At 36.5% G+C, this 15641-nt stretch overlaps 1 protein-coding gene across 2 annotated transcripts in view; it reads right to left on the minus strand.

The window, feature by feature from the left end:
- Positions 1–15641, minus strand: part of PARN (poly(A)-specific ribonuclease) — a 47634-nt gene that overhangs the window by 2906 nt on the left and 29087 nt on the right. For both annotated transcript variants that reach the window (XM_085074828.1, XM_085074830.1), the window contains 2 exons: positions 15335–15409; positions 4968–5157 (listed from right to left, as the gene is read on the minus strand). In XM_085074828.1, coding sequence (XP_084930954.1) covers positions 4968–5157; positions 15335–15409 — 265 coding nt within the window. The remainder of the gene's footprint in view (positions 1–4967; positions 5158–15334; positions 15410–15641) is intronic.

A 15641-nucleotide genomic window follows, 5' to 3' on the forward strand; every position in this document is an offset into this window, starting at 1 on the left:
ATGAGATCATTCAGCTGAAATGTAATTAAATCAGTTCTCTATCCCTGCACAGTTTTACATTTTTTTCTCATAGTTATGCAAGCTCTTGTAAAGCAGCCAGAAGACACCAAGTTATGTACAAATCAAGCCTCAAAAACACACCTTGATATTGAAGGGTTCTACATGCTAACTTCATCCTCTCTCCTGGAACTACTGGTTATTTTAAAAGCATTTCTATATAAAGGTAGAGAAAACCATCAAGCTCCATATATAAACTTTAAATCTGGCTTTCAAGTGGAGAGCCTTATTATTCACGGGGCCGGTAAAATAAAAAGCACAAAAAATTGCACACTCATTTCATTAGTAGCATTTGAATGAAGTCTGACTAACACAGGATGAAGATGAACTTGGAGCTCCACTTCATTCAGCACACACTGAAATAACCCTGCGTAGGCTTTCGTTCCACTGCAATGCTATTGTTAAATTTCCTTAAAAGACAAATGACAATATTAAAATCAAATTAGCATGAGTATAAAAAAGAATGCAGTACCAAAGGGGCTAATTAAAAACCAGTTCCCATTAGGAACTTCTAGATATGTAAACACCAGCTACTTAAATGTCTAATTTAATGCTTTTAGAACAACCAAATTTTAAAAAAGGGTAGTTTTAGACTTACAAACTTTTACTTTTTAATTAGAACTACACAACATGGTTATATGCATTTAATCCATGTTCTATTCTGTGATTTAAATAAATATTAATACTAAGTTATAAACTAAAACTTTACAAGGTATATTTTTCTTTTTTATCAATAGCAGTTACAGAGTTTCAATAAGGTTTCAGCTAAATTAAGAACTGTTAAATTTCGCAGTATAGTTTTGGCTTTGAAATGGAATTTTTTCAGCTGAACATTTTGCAACTTAAAACAGACTCTGTCTGGGATGTCCAAAGGCAATAAACAAAGATGAAACATATGATTACGTCTCATGCTCTTACTTCCACTTTAGGAGCACAAACACCATTTACTTTGATGAATAGCTGTTTTTCCTCCAAACATTCGCACACAGAAGGCCTTCTTGCATGGTTTCTTACAAATCATCATTTTGAGTCATACCACAACTACCACCAATAAAAAGATGGAAGCCAAAAAGCTGGATAGAACTGTTACTCCTACGTACACACTTCAATATTGCAAAACTGGCAAAAACTAGGGTTGGAAAGAAAAAAAGTCTAGTAAAGAAGGAGCATTTAGAAAATTAAAATCTACTGTATCTTTTTAAATGTAGTTTAGAAAAGCTTGTAAGAATTCTACTTTGGGGAAAGCCATTCTGAAAAATACATTAGGAAGAAAAAATTCCGGAGCCATAAATTATGATCCCAGGATTTCTTCAGACATATTATGAGCACTTGGCTCTCAGAAGGGAACTTGCACTCTCTGTAGGAGGAAGATCCCTTCCTGAATGGTCCTATGGCTGAATTTAATTTTTTCAACTTAAGACTCTCACGAAGTTATTGCACATAAAGAGAAAGTAAGTTCTCTTGACGCTCAAAACAACATTGAGGGGTGTGAGTAGATACTGATCCATCATAAAAATCAGTAATTTCAGCTTAAGAGCAGGTGAAATCACCTGAAATAACATTACAATGCAGGAAGACTATAATAATTTGCCTGCAATATTTGTTATCCCATATCCTTATTGCCTCAGCTTTTGCCAATTCTTAATCTTTAGCTGGTAGTAAACCAATATAAACAATAATTTCTGTAAAAAACCCAAAAGAATCATAAGTAGAAACACTCAAACATTTCACAAATCAGATAATCTTTGACAAAATTAAGACATTCAAGGAAGTGGTACTACAAACAACACCGTGACTTGACAGAAGATGAAGCATTCATATTTTACATGAGTAAAAAACTTGTAAGGCAAAATGATATATGACCTTCCTGTATTTTGTAGTAGTCTTTTGCCATTGGCCTTATTCTATTTTACAATTCCTAGATGATGATCAGGAGAATTAGAATAAGCAAGTACAAATAGAGCAGGATACCTAGTTTTCCACAGAGCATACCCTATTTGACTTTTCCTGCTGTGGTTTAACACTGTTTTGCTAAGGAGAAGCTCTTAAAGCCATGCATGTAACAGTCATGGCAGAGCTGGCAGGCAGTCATTTGCTAAGCACAACATAGCCAGTTCCATCTGTTTCCTAAGTGTGTTCTGAATAGCAACAGCTTTAGAGAAGGGGATCTTATTTACTACTTGAAGTTTTGTCAAATGCAGCAGTTTTTTCTCTACTTCTCCATCTTACATTAATAATTAGGCATATTTCCTCTGAAATAATTTTTTACATATAACAGTAGTATTAAGTTATATGCAAGGGATATATAGTGATTATAAATAATTTTACCTGGTGACTGCTAGCAATACTATTAATTTTCTGAAGAGAAGTTCCTTTACAATATGGGACTCCAGTTTTTTCAGCAAAACAAGAATTAAAGAACCTTTGATAAATATGTAACAATCTGTAAATTTAAGACAAAAATTCCTTACCAGAAATACCCAACAACTTCCTTACTGAATGAAAAAGTAGCCAGGACATATTGTCATCCTAGAGACAAGCAGCTATTCTGCAGCTGTGCTCCTTGGCAGAAGCTGATGCAGCAAGCTTATTAAATAATAAATAAATAAAGGATGTAGTAACATGAAGCTATTATAAGGGATCAGCTGCTAGATGCATCACAGTACTGAGTGCTCAACTAGATATGGCTTCAACTAATCTGGACAAATACACACATGCACACATATACATATTTGTCCTGATTGTCTATATAAATACTATGTTATTATATTTTATATTAAAATGGTTGTATATAATATTAAAATATAAATATTTTATATACATTTATTTTAAAATGTTTTTAAATACCTTTATCTTGAAGACAAAGAAAATTTGCATCTTGAGTGAAATGAAAAAACATGGTTTGCAGTTCCACATTCTATCTAACCAGATTACACTTCAGAGGAAGTATTTACAAGTAAAGATGAGTTGACAAAAGTCATAAAATATAGCTAGTAACAAGTAAAAATAAAATTAAGAAAAACATATCAAAAGACCTGCATGAGAGAGAATTCAGGACAGAACTAAATCACTTTACTAATGGAATAATAAGAGAACAAAAATTTATGTAACATCAATTACAAAAGAAGATCTGTCAACAAAATAAAGGCTGCTATCCAAGACTATCGAAATGTTGATCATGTAAAAACAAAAAGCGACTTCTTGTGGAATTTTACAACACTAAATGAAAAAAAAATTAAAATTTGCAAGGAGAATAAGTGCTTAGGCAAACAACTCATTGGGGTATGCCAAACTTATAGGGTAAGAATTTACTGAAAATTTCGTTCAACAATTTTCCAAATTACACATTTGTGGCAGACCTGTAACTTCCTTGCAAGACAACAGCAAATCAGCTTTCTGCATTTCCTGCTCTCCATAAGCTGCCACCATTAGCATCTGACTGGAACCTGTCAGGTACCCAAAACCCAACGTTTTTGAGAGCAGACACTTCCTCTGGCAGAAACAAAACTAGGACTTGGTATTTCTTTGCAGCAAACCCAAGGTGCAGTAAGTATTTTCAGACTATTTAATAGTCTACTGCCTTAGTTACAGACCTAAGCCTTAGCCACATGCAGGCTGGTGCCAGGACAATCCTTAAAGCTCCTCATCTCTCCACAGCATGTACTTCCAAGGCTCCCAGAGTACAACAGTTCAATTAAACTAACTTCATTTGATATGGATTTTATCATCAGCTTCCTCCACATGTGTTTTTGACTCAAACATGTCTAACACATTTAGAATTCCCACCATGACAAAAGCCATGAACATCTGACAGCTTGCCAAAATACACACCTGCAAAATCATAAGGTCACGAGAAGAAGAGAACAAGTTTAGCAAATTTGTTACACGACAGATTAACATATACAGGAAGATATGAGAACTAGAACTTAACACAGCATTCCCAAGAAAGATAAAGCAGAAAAGACCTCAGCATTGGGTTTATGATCACCATATTTGGTTTGTCTAACCATGGGGCAGGGAAGAAGAGGAGAGAGAAAACGCCCCAAAACCAAACCAAAACATCACCTTAGAGAAATGTACCTTATACACTCCACTCAAACTTATTTTCATATAAAATTGATCGAGCTGGGGGGGCAGTGCAGGAGAAGGGAGGGGGAAGAATGGCAATAACTTGATAGGTTACACTAAACTTGATAGGTAACACTAAAACACTTTTCACATGCTCAGCTACACAAACGACTGAGAAAGATGCTGCCTGTTACTATCATATCCAAAGCCTATCATTATTATCAGAGGGTAAAAATGGAACAAGAAATACACACAGCAACGTAGGAAGCATACTGTACAAGCATCAAAAGCAACATGTTCTGACTTAATTTTGTCCTTAATGAACTTCAACCCTTTTTAAGTTTTATACTAAAAGCTTAAAACCATGCAAATATCATCATTGCCATCCTGTTTCTGAAGCATAAGGACAGCTTCATCTGGACTGCTGTAGGAGGTAATTTATACCCTTCTTTGTTAGCACCAGGCAAAGTAATCTGAAAACCAACATGGTCTTTACAAGCACATACAATGACAGCCAAGTATCCACATGACACAAGCCATTCACAAGAAAATAATTTTTTTATTTTGGTTATAAGAAATGGTGCTGCTGCATCAAGCTCAGAAGCTGTGATGTGACCTGCCCTCAAGATCCCAGAATTTAAAAATCTTCTAATCACATTCATGATGAAATTCCCTCTGTTCCTTTACCTATCAGCTTGTGACAGCTGATGTACCACTACTGATTTATATACAAAGAAATACATACAGAAAAACGTCCTGTATTACTGAAGAACTACCCAAAGATTGCTAGATTTCAAGTAGAAATGCAGTAAGGACATGAGCTGGCAGCGCACAGGTCTCACCTGTTTATACAGTAGTATCGACTCTGGGAAATGTAAGGTGTGCCCTGGGTTTTTAATCTCTTCCTCTCCATCTCCTTCCAACTATCTTCTGTACATTTTCTCTTGGCCTGTTTTTCTTCATGTTTTTTCTCCACATATTCTGCATATGTCTGGATCCTATAACTTTCAGCATACCGGCTGGTGTTTACAGCTATGGAGAAGAAGAATGATGTTATATACAAAACACTTAAGTGACAGCATGCCCTCTCCTAAAATAACTTATTTGGAGAAGCAGAAGGCTGCAAGCTATTTGTTCTGCTCATAAAACAATTTCTGGTTACATTGTTAGCAATTAAAAAACAAAACCAAACCAAAATGCCATACTCTCCAAAAGGCACAATGTCTGAATTAGATGCGCAAAGCTCTTCTCAAATTCAGACTTTGTGCAAAAAGAGTTAAACCTACTTAAGACATTTCTTTTAAATTAGAAACGATCAATTCTTCAGTCGTAACCCTCTTCCAGATTGCTTGTTGGCAAGAAAAGATTTCCTGGATTTTTTCCCTTTTAGTCTCATTACTTAACCCAGCAGGTTTATTTTGCAAGTCTGCCAGGAAAAGACGACATTTGCAAAGCCTTTGCCAAAACTCTGTTTGATTGCTGTGAAACATAAGCTTATTTGAGCTGCATTTTTGGTTGCACAAGATATCCATGGAAGAAGCATTTAACTAATATCCAGCTGTTCCATCCTTGTATCTTTCTAATGTCTGATCTCCCTTTAACTAAAAAAGACTGCAAGCTCAAGGTAGAAAGATTTCTGTCAATGCAAAATTAGAAGCATTTTAAAAGTAAAGAAAAAAAACTTTCACTGCCTCCACTCAGTAACAATTTAACAACATTCCTTCAAGTCCCAGCATCTTCACAGCTCTCAGCCTTTAGTCTGTGAGCCAAGCTCTGGCCTGATGCCATCCCTGTAACAGATGAATCAGCAAATTAAACTGACTGTCAACTGGTGTCTTCTGCTGCTTTCAGCCTAGCTCTCTGAAAGGAAGTATTGTAAACCAACCAATAAACCAGTTTAAATGTAAAACAAAACAAAAACACCAACCCCAAACCTCAGATTGTGTTTCTGCACATTTTAAAATACCACACTTGCCGGGGAGACAAAATCCTTATTTTATTATGTACATCCAATTTTTTTTTTGAGCAATTTCAGATGCACATCCAACTTTTGGACTCTAGCTGAGCTGTTTTACCTTAAATACAGGTATTTTGTGCTACCTCTGGTGCAAGCACTAGAAATGGCAAGCTCCAACATCAAATTTCAGAAAAGGTGAGGAAGATGGGTGGATGTGCTTTTTCCACCTCTTTAAGGATGGATCATCTGTTCTGTTTGCTGTGTTACAGTGAAATGAGTTATCTCTGATATCTGCCATAGCATATAGATGCTGCTGTTGCAATGTCTTTGTAATGCACATTAAACCAGGCAAGAGTGTAGTCTATTTAATTTTAATCCCAAGTATAGATACCAGCAGTTATGATGAACAGCCTCATGAGATTGTTGCACTAACCAAGAAGTGTCAGACATACTTCCTTTCACCCCCCTTATATTTGTTTTGAACTGTGAAGTTACCGGATCTGTTTGTAAGAATTAGGACGATATTTATTGCCCATGAAGTTATGGTGCAGGCATCATGAATGAATTAATAAGGCTCACTAGAATTTACTGCATGCCAGCTGACATTCCTCAGGGTAAAATTTGTTTAGTTAAACTCAAGCATGTTTTTACTTGCTAAAATCAAGCACAAAGTTACCATGGATCATCTGATACATACTCATTTGTTAAAACACAATAACATTATTTGTTTTGCTACAAGCTATGAACCAAAGTTATGGGTCTGCCATTTAACTCCCTGAAAACTCAGCCCTTTCTTAAGGAAAAAAAAATCAACCCAAATAATTTGAGGCCTAAAGATAATTCTAAAATAAATCTGTAAGTCAGTACTTTTGAACAAAGACAACTCTTGAAATAAGGCATGTATCTTACAGCAATCCATTCATACGGCAGATAGACACACAAATATATGTATATACATATATAGCATATATATTTAATATAAAATGTTACATGCTGAATATATTCCTTCATAATTGAACAACTGAAATGAAGGCATATGGAGATGTCTAAGGAGCCACACAGATAAATCAATCTTGCATGGTCTTGAACTGAAAACTGAAGAGCAGCTCCCTGTAAGAGTCTAATACATTTTCTCTGATGCTTTTTTGATGAATGCTGTCCATATTGCCAAACAAAGCAAATACAGTTACATCGTTCTGCACTGCCAGCAGAAGAAATGCATTGCTAGAATGCTCTGTGAATTCTAAAAAACTGAACTCAGGGGGACTATTTACTTATTTCTTTAAATTGTAAGAGATGAGACAAATCTTTCTGTGAGAAACCTGACCTAGTAACCAACACCACAGGACTGCATTTCACATTAATTGCAGCCCTAAAGTTTCTGTCTCTTAGCAGAATAATAGTAATTGCAAATTATTTTAGGAAAAGCATTTCTAGAGGGTGGTACCTTCCCTCATCATTAGGGAAGACATTGAACAGGGTGGCTGTTGTTGAGTGGTCCAAGAGGAATGTTTACAAAAATACCCTTTTGCCAAGTCCCTGTTTTATGCACAGCAACATCCTGACAGATGGCCACTGACAAGATTAAGCCTCTTAATAAATAGACAAATATGTTGGTGAACTGTGTAGGTAAAAGCAAAACCACAATATATCAATACAATAAACACACAGAGCCATACAGATTGATGCTGCAGTACTAAACACTTAAGCTTATGAAATCGTGAAGTAAAATTTCACCTGTGAAGCCTTTAAGTGACCTCTGTATCTATGCTGCATTGATCTTATCTGATCATGTTCTACTTAAAACATGGGACCACTGTCTCAGCCAGAGCAAGTGTGCAATTTGTGAGTAGCTAAGTCAGTATTTTGTTTTACTCTCAATACTCACTGTATGGTTCCATAGCCTTATTCATTGACTACTAGGGCTTATTCATGCCAAATGTAACAATCCAGAAGTTTGCCATGATGACAAAGGTGCACATGCATAGTCCAATATTTAAAAATAAAGCTCAGGAGTGGAAGCAGCAGTGCTGTGGGCCTATTTTATAAACAGAAAGCAGAAGACTCAACACCCCAAATGAGAAGGCATCTTTTAAATTCACCTAACTGGAATTAAATTGTCCCCTACAGAACATTCAGGGCTGAGTTCCTCCACAACAAATGTACAAACATAATCCTAGAGAAGCCACAAATCCTAAAGAAACAGTACATGATCATGTAGCTGTGGACATTATCAAGGCATAAGCATAATTCAACTATATTATGTTAAATATTAGTGAAATTGTCATTGTAATATTAATAGCCCCTTTAGTTAGCCTATATACAGTTTTCAGTCTTTCAAGCCTACCTGGACAATTTCTGCTGCAAGGCATCAAGATGTTAACATGCATGACAAATTAGTTGGACCAGAGTCTCTTAAGTATATTTGATAACAGCAGCTATCTGCAGGCTGTACCCAAACTGACAACACCAATTTGTATGTGGTGCTGCCCATCCCTTTGTTCTCCTCTCCTGTATCAGCTTAAGATAGAAGATGCCCATACAGATGCTAAATAGAAGTGTTGTACAAAGGTTGTCACTTCTCTTGGTGTCTGAATGCAGAGCAAAGAGCAGTATTAATGCAGTGACAAAGCAGCTCTTCACTTTGCAAAGGAGGATGGCAAACTAGAGAGCAAACCAAACCAAGGCTCTGAATCTCCATGCTGGAGAACAGAGCAAAATGAACAGGTGATCTGAAAGAAAATGGTTTTACAGAAGATAAAGTGCTCTGCATAGCAAAGAAAGAGGAAGGATCCTTATGCAATGCTTAAATATTTCCCTCAACAAAGAAGAGAGATGATTGTATAAGTCCACTGAGACATTTCATGCTATGCACATTTATGAAGATTGTTATAAAGGACTTTAACTCCCTGACAGACGAAGTTATTTAATTTGTGAAAGAATTCAAGCTACTTAACCTTTGCACCCTGTTTAAATACCTCAGTAATTAATACATTTCATAGCTTTTGTTTCAATTAATTTCAAAAAATCCAAATCAAGTGCAAAGGTAGTCACAAGACTTCCAACATTAAATTAAGAAAAGAACCCTAACATATGCAAACTTATGGGGTATAAAGGGCATTTGGGGTTTGGGGGTTTTTTTGTTTGTTTTGTTTATTAGCTGATGAGAAAAAAATATGGCTGCAGGGTGCCGTGAAGGCGAGTCTATAATCTGTCCTCTTAATTCCACATCAGTAATGCTGGAAGTTGTAAAACAGCTATCTCTGAATATGATTTATACTACAGGTTCCACTGTAAAACCAGTAATTCATTTTCCTGCTGTGGTCGAGATTCCTGAACAACACAAACTGAAACTTACCACATCTCAATCCCTGCATTTACTACAGAAATGATTTTAAATAAACAACAGAGAATTTTAACTCCCAGGATTGCTAGTAAAGTGTTTAGATCTGTGAGCCTAAAAACTTAAAAGCATAATGTGTTCAGAACATTTCCATTCTAGTCAGAAAGTCCCATGTCTATTGCTACTCAAAGCGCAGAGAGTTCAGAGCTGCAGGACTTTGCAGACAGAAATGGACACACAGTGCAGACACACAAGTTCCACCCTGGTACCAAATGGGAGAACCTCATGCTTTGCTCCTTAGCCACTGCTTCAAACCACCTGGTCCCACATCTTTTAAATACCTCCAGGGATGGTGACTCCACTGCTTCCCTGGGCAGCATGTTCCAATGCTTGACAACTCTTTCCATGAAGAAATTTCCCCTTATATCCAACCTGAACCTCTTCTAGTGCATCTGGAGGCCATTTCCCCTTGTTCTATCACTTCTTACCCGGGAGAAGAGACCAATCCCCACCTAGCTACAACCTCCTTTTAGAATATACCTGGCATAAATTTCACATTAACTCATTGCTGAGAACACAGTCATGTGAAATGTAATTTTTCACAGACTTTGGGTAATACAGGATCTACTACCTGCCCTTTCCCCTAATTCAGTGAGAAGTGATATACACACAATCTCAAAATACTTCTTACATTTTAAAATTGTGGTGGTAAGCACTCACACTAAGTAGAAGGCTCTATAGTAAACCTTATAGAACACTAACAAACCATAAAGTCCAGCCCTGTCTGAGAAACTCCCAAGTTCAGAAAGATTAATGATTTAAACACAAATCATTGAAAGGCCATCAGGATTTCAGCTGCTGCACCTGCTTTAGTCCATTGCTCCCCTGCTGTCTGAAGGCATCAGGCTTCTCAGTGCCGAGAGGAAGAAGATATCTTGCACACACTAAATTCTATATGAGCTCATGTATCAGGGCACCAACACATGGAATAACTTAACATTATTTCAATGCTTGCCATTTACAACAAGCAATTGCTTTTCACGTGTATTTAAAATTTCAGGTTGAGTGTATTTATTGCATTTTAAAACAGCAAGAAACACATTCTCAGGAAGATTCTCAGGTTAAAATTATTCTAAAGTCGAACCAGTGGTCTTAAAATATTGCAGAAGTTAGTCATAACCAAAACATTATGTCATTAAACTGCACCTAAGCCTTTGGTAAAGGCAATTAAGTCCAAGTGTTGGCTGCTAAGGGAAAATAAATTAGCTTTTTTTTTGGGGTACCACTGATAAATTTGCCCATTATTTTCATTAACATATAATCATGTAAAATGCCTCAGAAGCCCAATTCTATTTTCAAGCACTTTAAAACTTTAAACATATTTATAAGACTTTCCCATATTTTAAAAATTAACCCATTCCAAATACTGGTGGTTTTTTAAGAGTACATTTTAGATGGCCTATAAAGACTCCACAAGTGCAAAGACATCTACAGGAAGCTCCCTTTAAGAGTGTATCAAGGTTCTTTTTAGACCAGCAACCTAAATAGTCATTTTAACAAACAAAGCTGGATGACAACAATATTCAAGGAAACCATGAATAACAAGAGCTTAACACTGATACAAAGCACTAACTGAGGACTCACAGAGTTAACTGCACAGAACAGCTGAGGGGCTGAAACACTGAAATATTTCAGGTTATACCAATTTATTAATTAAAATACTGGGTTTACTTTACAGTTAAGACAAGCTGAAGTCTCTCCCATTTTTCCCACCATTTCCAGACTATTTGAATGAAGTCTAGACCCTTGTAAGTCACAGAACCATTGAAACAGCACTTATTCCATACTAAACAGCACTTATTCCATACTAACCTCTCCAAATGAAAAGCCAGCTTTATAAATACACAAAGCTGAACAGCATCCAAAGGCAAACTTATCTAGCAAGACAACTTCTGGCTCTTAAGATTTTTGGATGCCAAAAGTTAGTTCTGAAGTTTCTTGTGTTCATCAGTTCTAACAGTGCACAATGTTTATCTTTTGCCACACACATAATGAGTATGTGCTTCATGTTTGACAGCAATGCTGAGACCACTTTTGAAGTGCAACTTGGCAACAGAAAGTTTTGTCTCCCAGATGTCCAACTAAAGGAGTATCAAGTATTTAACAAATTCTTATTAATTACATACTTTGAACAGCAAATCCCAACAGAAAATAGACTGTGTTTATTGTCCATTATAGTTTTCAGGTGCATGTAGTCTGGAAATCAGTTTCCAGCACAGCATACTGCAAAAAGTGACAAATTAGGGCCATCTAAAGCACCACTTTAATAACCTTGTTATTTGCTTTGAGCTGACATTGTGGCAGTCCAACAGTATGAGTGACATGGAGCCCACTGAAGTCAAGAACCTTCCCCTGGCAAGGATCAGGTCCAGCTTGCACAGCCAGGCAGGGCAGGGGGACTGTGTAACTGTTCCTTAGCATTTGTCCTGATGTAGCTTTCACTTTAAGCTATAGAGAGCAATACCATTTTATACAAGAACAAGCCTTTTCTTCTCATAATAAAACAGAGAGACTGCCAATGTGTGAGTTGCATGAAAAACCAAATAAAGTGAAGGTTCTTGGACATCATTATAAGCAGCAAAATGAGAGATTTAAGGCATTTGATTCTTGTTTCCCAAGGTTTCTGGTTTGTGTGTTTTAAGCAGGCCATATTCACTTGGAAAGTTAGGAGCAACTCCAAAATTGCCTATAAAAATATTGCCCTTTTCCCTACTTAGTTTTTCAGAGGAAAATAAGTGAAGAGGAAAAAAGTCTTTTTATATTATGCAAAGATTCATAGGTCCTTCAGGGTAACACTTTAACAATTAAAGAAATTGGAATGCATGTTCTCCCTGGCAACATAAACACTACTGATTACCATGGGAAATTTGAAGAGCTGCTCATTAGCTTAATTCAACTAACCAAATGTATACTTTTTAAATAGAAAATCATATGGACCAATGTTTTGTCTATCAGTTTTGGATTAGGTTTTAGTGGTTACCATTCATGATATTACCTAACCCAGGAACATTGTTTTAAAGAGCACTGAGGGATGAAGAGATACATGTTATTCCCTACATATTCAAAATGGATTTTTGAATCTGTGAGAAATACAACATATTCCCAGGGTGCTGATGAACAAGTTTTTAGCCCATTTAAAATACTAAAGCCAGGAGAGTTAGAAGTAACAGAAACAGCATAGCAGAAACAGCTTATGCAAAGTGCCACATTTTGAGAGGTCTGTCATTTGCATGATTTGATAGTTAAGCATGATAATTAATTATTTGAAATAGGAAAGACAACCATCACAATTTCAATACTACTCTTAGATACAGTTACACAAAACTAGTAATATAGACAAATCATATTTCAAGTTGTCTTGTAACACCCCTGAAGCTGAACAAAATTAAAAGGCATTAGAGATAAATTGTTAAGAAACTAGGCAGATTCATCAACTGGTTATCTTGAGCATGTAAATCAAGGGAGGGCAGCAGACTGGTCTTTGAATGATCTGCTGTTCAAGTTTCTATGTTAGTTCAGCCAAATATTCAGTATTTGAATCACTGCTGTAACAGAAACAAAGACACCTCTCAGGTGTGAACTGGGTTTAAAAATCTGATAGACCCAGAATCAGTTAACACTCCATGCAGATAATTACAAAACCAGTCCTATTTTCATCACTTTTTCACACACAATTTCCTTATTAATAAGATGCAAAGTAAGCCTCGATGTTTTTACAGTGCTTACACTCATCTATAATGGAAATCTAAACACTTTAGGGGGAAACTTCCATACACTCTTCATGTCCTTGATCCATTTATGTCCCGTAGACGTTTTTGTTGCATTTGTGTTTTCTTAACTATACATACTAACACCAGCTCAAAGTCAGACACCTCTCTAAGAGGTAAGCACAGAAGTATGCCTGTAGCAACATCTTGCCTTGTATTCATATTGTTTGACAGTCCTCCAAGGCTTTTTATACAGTGCAGAAGATGCAGACATTTATATAAACAGGTTAAAAAACAGGCCATGTTATTAGTTTTTCCTAAGTTCTTCACTTAAGCACATCTCACTAAATCCCAAGTACAGTGACTTTTAATACCAAAACAGTTCATTAAAGAATTTAAGATCAGGAAATAGAATAACAGAATTGATTTTAAGATGCATTTGTTACAGAAAAAAAAAAAACCAAAACCCAAACCTAAGAATTTTAAGCAATTTTACAGTAAAAAAATTGCACGATTTTTGGTAATTGAGATTGATATAGTTTATCAGCTTGGTTGGCTCACTGCTTTCAGTATATGAGCTTCTACTAACCCGATTCCATAAAAATCTATGACAGACTATAATCACCTGAGCTTTCAAATAAATAACATGTTTCCCAGCACGTAGGCCACAGAACAAGCCTCCCTGTTTGTCAAAGCACAAAAAAAAGACACACAGCAGTGCCAGAAAAATTCAGTTTCAGTATTCTGCAGACAGTCAGTTCTTTCCAAAATATGTAGTTGCCATAACGAAAACAGAACAAAAAAACAAAACCAAACCAAACAACAGAACAACAACAACAACAAAGCAATGGTGATAATGTATATGCCAAGCATATAGACAATGAGTGAGGTAAGAGCAGTAGAGAATTCACTGTAGCAGAATCTAGAAAGGCTTTATTTAAAATAATTTATCTAGAATTTCTCATTACAAGTCGTATCATTCTTATATCTAGATGAAGAAACAATGATTCTTGCTGCTGTGGAACAATTGCTGTAAGGAGGCTGCTGGTGAGCCCTCAAAATCCTCTGCAGAGCTATGAATATATGAGGAAGTATGATAAACATTCCCAGGATGTTAGTAAGGAATTAGATGCACTGATTGTGCATCCAGACCCTGAAAGCTTCTTTACTTGAGCTTAGTAAGATAGATGATGGTGAACTCAGTGGGCTTTTCTAATCCGTTTTATTTCTTTTCAGAACTTAACCGTGGGAATTCTGTCTGGATAGCTCTTAAGTGCAACAAGATTTCAGCCACTTAATCAGAAATGCTACATGCACTGCTGTTCTCACTGGCTCCACAGCATTTGATGCAAACATTTCAGCAAATGGGGATGACACTACCAGAACATATCCTAAATAATTATCGTAATGGTCTATTCCCAGCCATTGTTCCCTGAAGGAAGTTTGTGGGTCAGTCCTCAAATATATGCCCAAAAGAACTACAGAAACCACTCAGAGCTCGTGGATTCAACTACAGTCAACCAAAAATCTTTTAAAAACCCTACCCCAATACACAAATAAAACCACCTCCAAAAGAACGTAAGAAAATCCCCATGCCACAAACAAACCCAATACGAAACATCCACCACACCAAAAAGACTGTTTTTCCACATAACAGCAATATTTTCCAATGTTCAAATAAAAATTAAAAAAACCTCAAGTCTGGAGAGATGGCACATTGTTCATACACAGACGGTGGACACATTTACAGTGTAGGCTCTTTGGAGACTATTACTTTGCACATGTTCTACAATTCACCAAAAGGCTTCTCACTGCATTTTCTCCTTGCAAATGTAAACCAAACTAACTGTGTATCAGTCCAAAGGGTATTTGGAGGTAAAGACCATAAAAGTCTTCAACAGTTCTGCTCTGTGCAAAGTAACAGTAAATAACCTCAATGAATATTGCACCAAACGAAGAAACCAGCACTACTCTACCTACAAGTTTAGGTACTTGGAGGATCACAGAATGAAACACAAAACTCTCCAGCAAGTCTGGGTTGGGCTTGTCTTTTACCATTAGAATCACAGACCCTGCTGGCTCCAAGCATTTTGCAGGAGCCAGTTAAAGTCTTAATGCTGAAGTAAATTCAGCAGTACTTACCTATTTGGACTTGCTCCGGCTGGCTCAATGATACAAATGCTGATGTGTCATCAATCCACGAAACCTGAATGTTACCTAGAAAAAGCAAAATAAATTATTATGACTATTTTTATCTTAGACTCAGTCACAGATTTTTATCTAATGTGCCCTGACATAAGAGAGCCAACTAAGACTAACTGCACCTGAGGAGTCTTTTGTGCACTGTAAAGGTGTGTAGCTCATACCCAGCAGCACAAGGGCCTGGAACTTTTCAAAGTTAGGGTTACATGCTCTAGTACACCCTCAGACCCTCAGATCCTCCCTTCAT

The sequence above is a fragment of the Lichenostomus cassidix genome, chromosome 14 (genome assembly GCF_008360975.1).
Source record: "Lichenostomus cassidix isolate B80296 chromosome 14, HeHo_3.0, whole genome shotgun sequence".
Taxonomy (NCBI): domain Eukaryota; kingdom Metazoa; phylum Chordata; class Aves; order Passeriformes; family Meliphagidae; genus Lichenostomus; species Lichenostomus cassidix.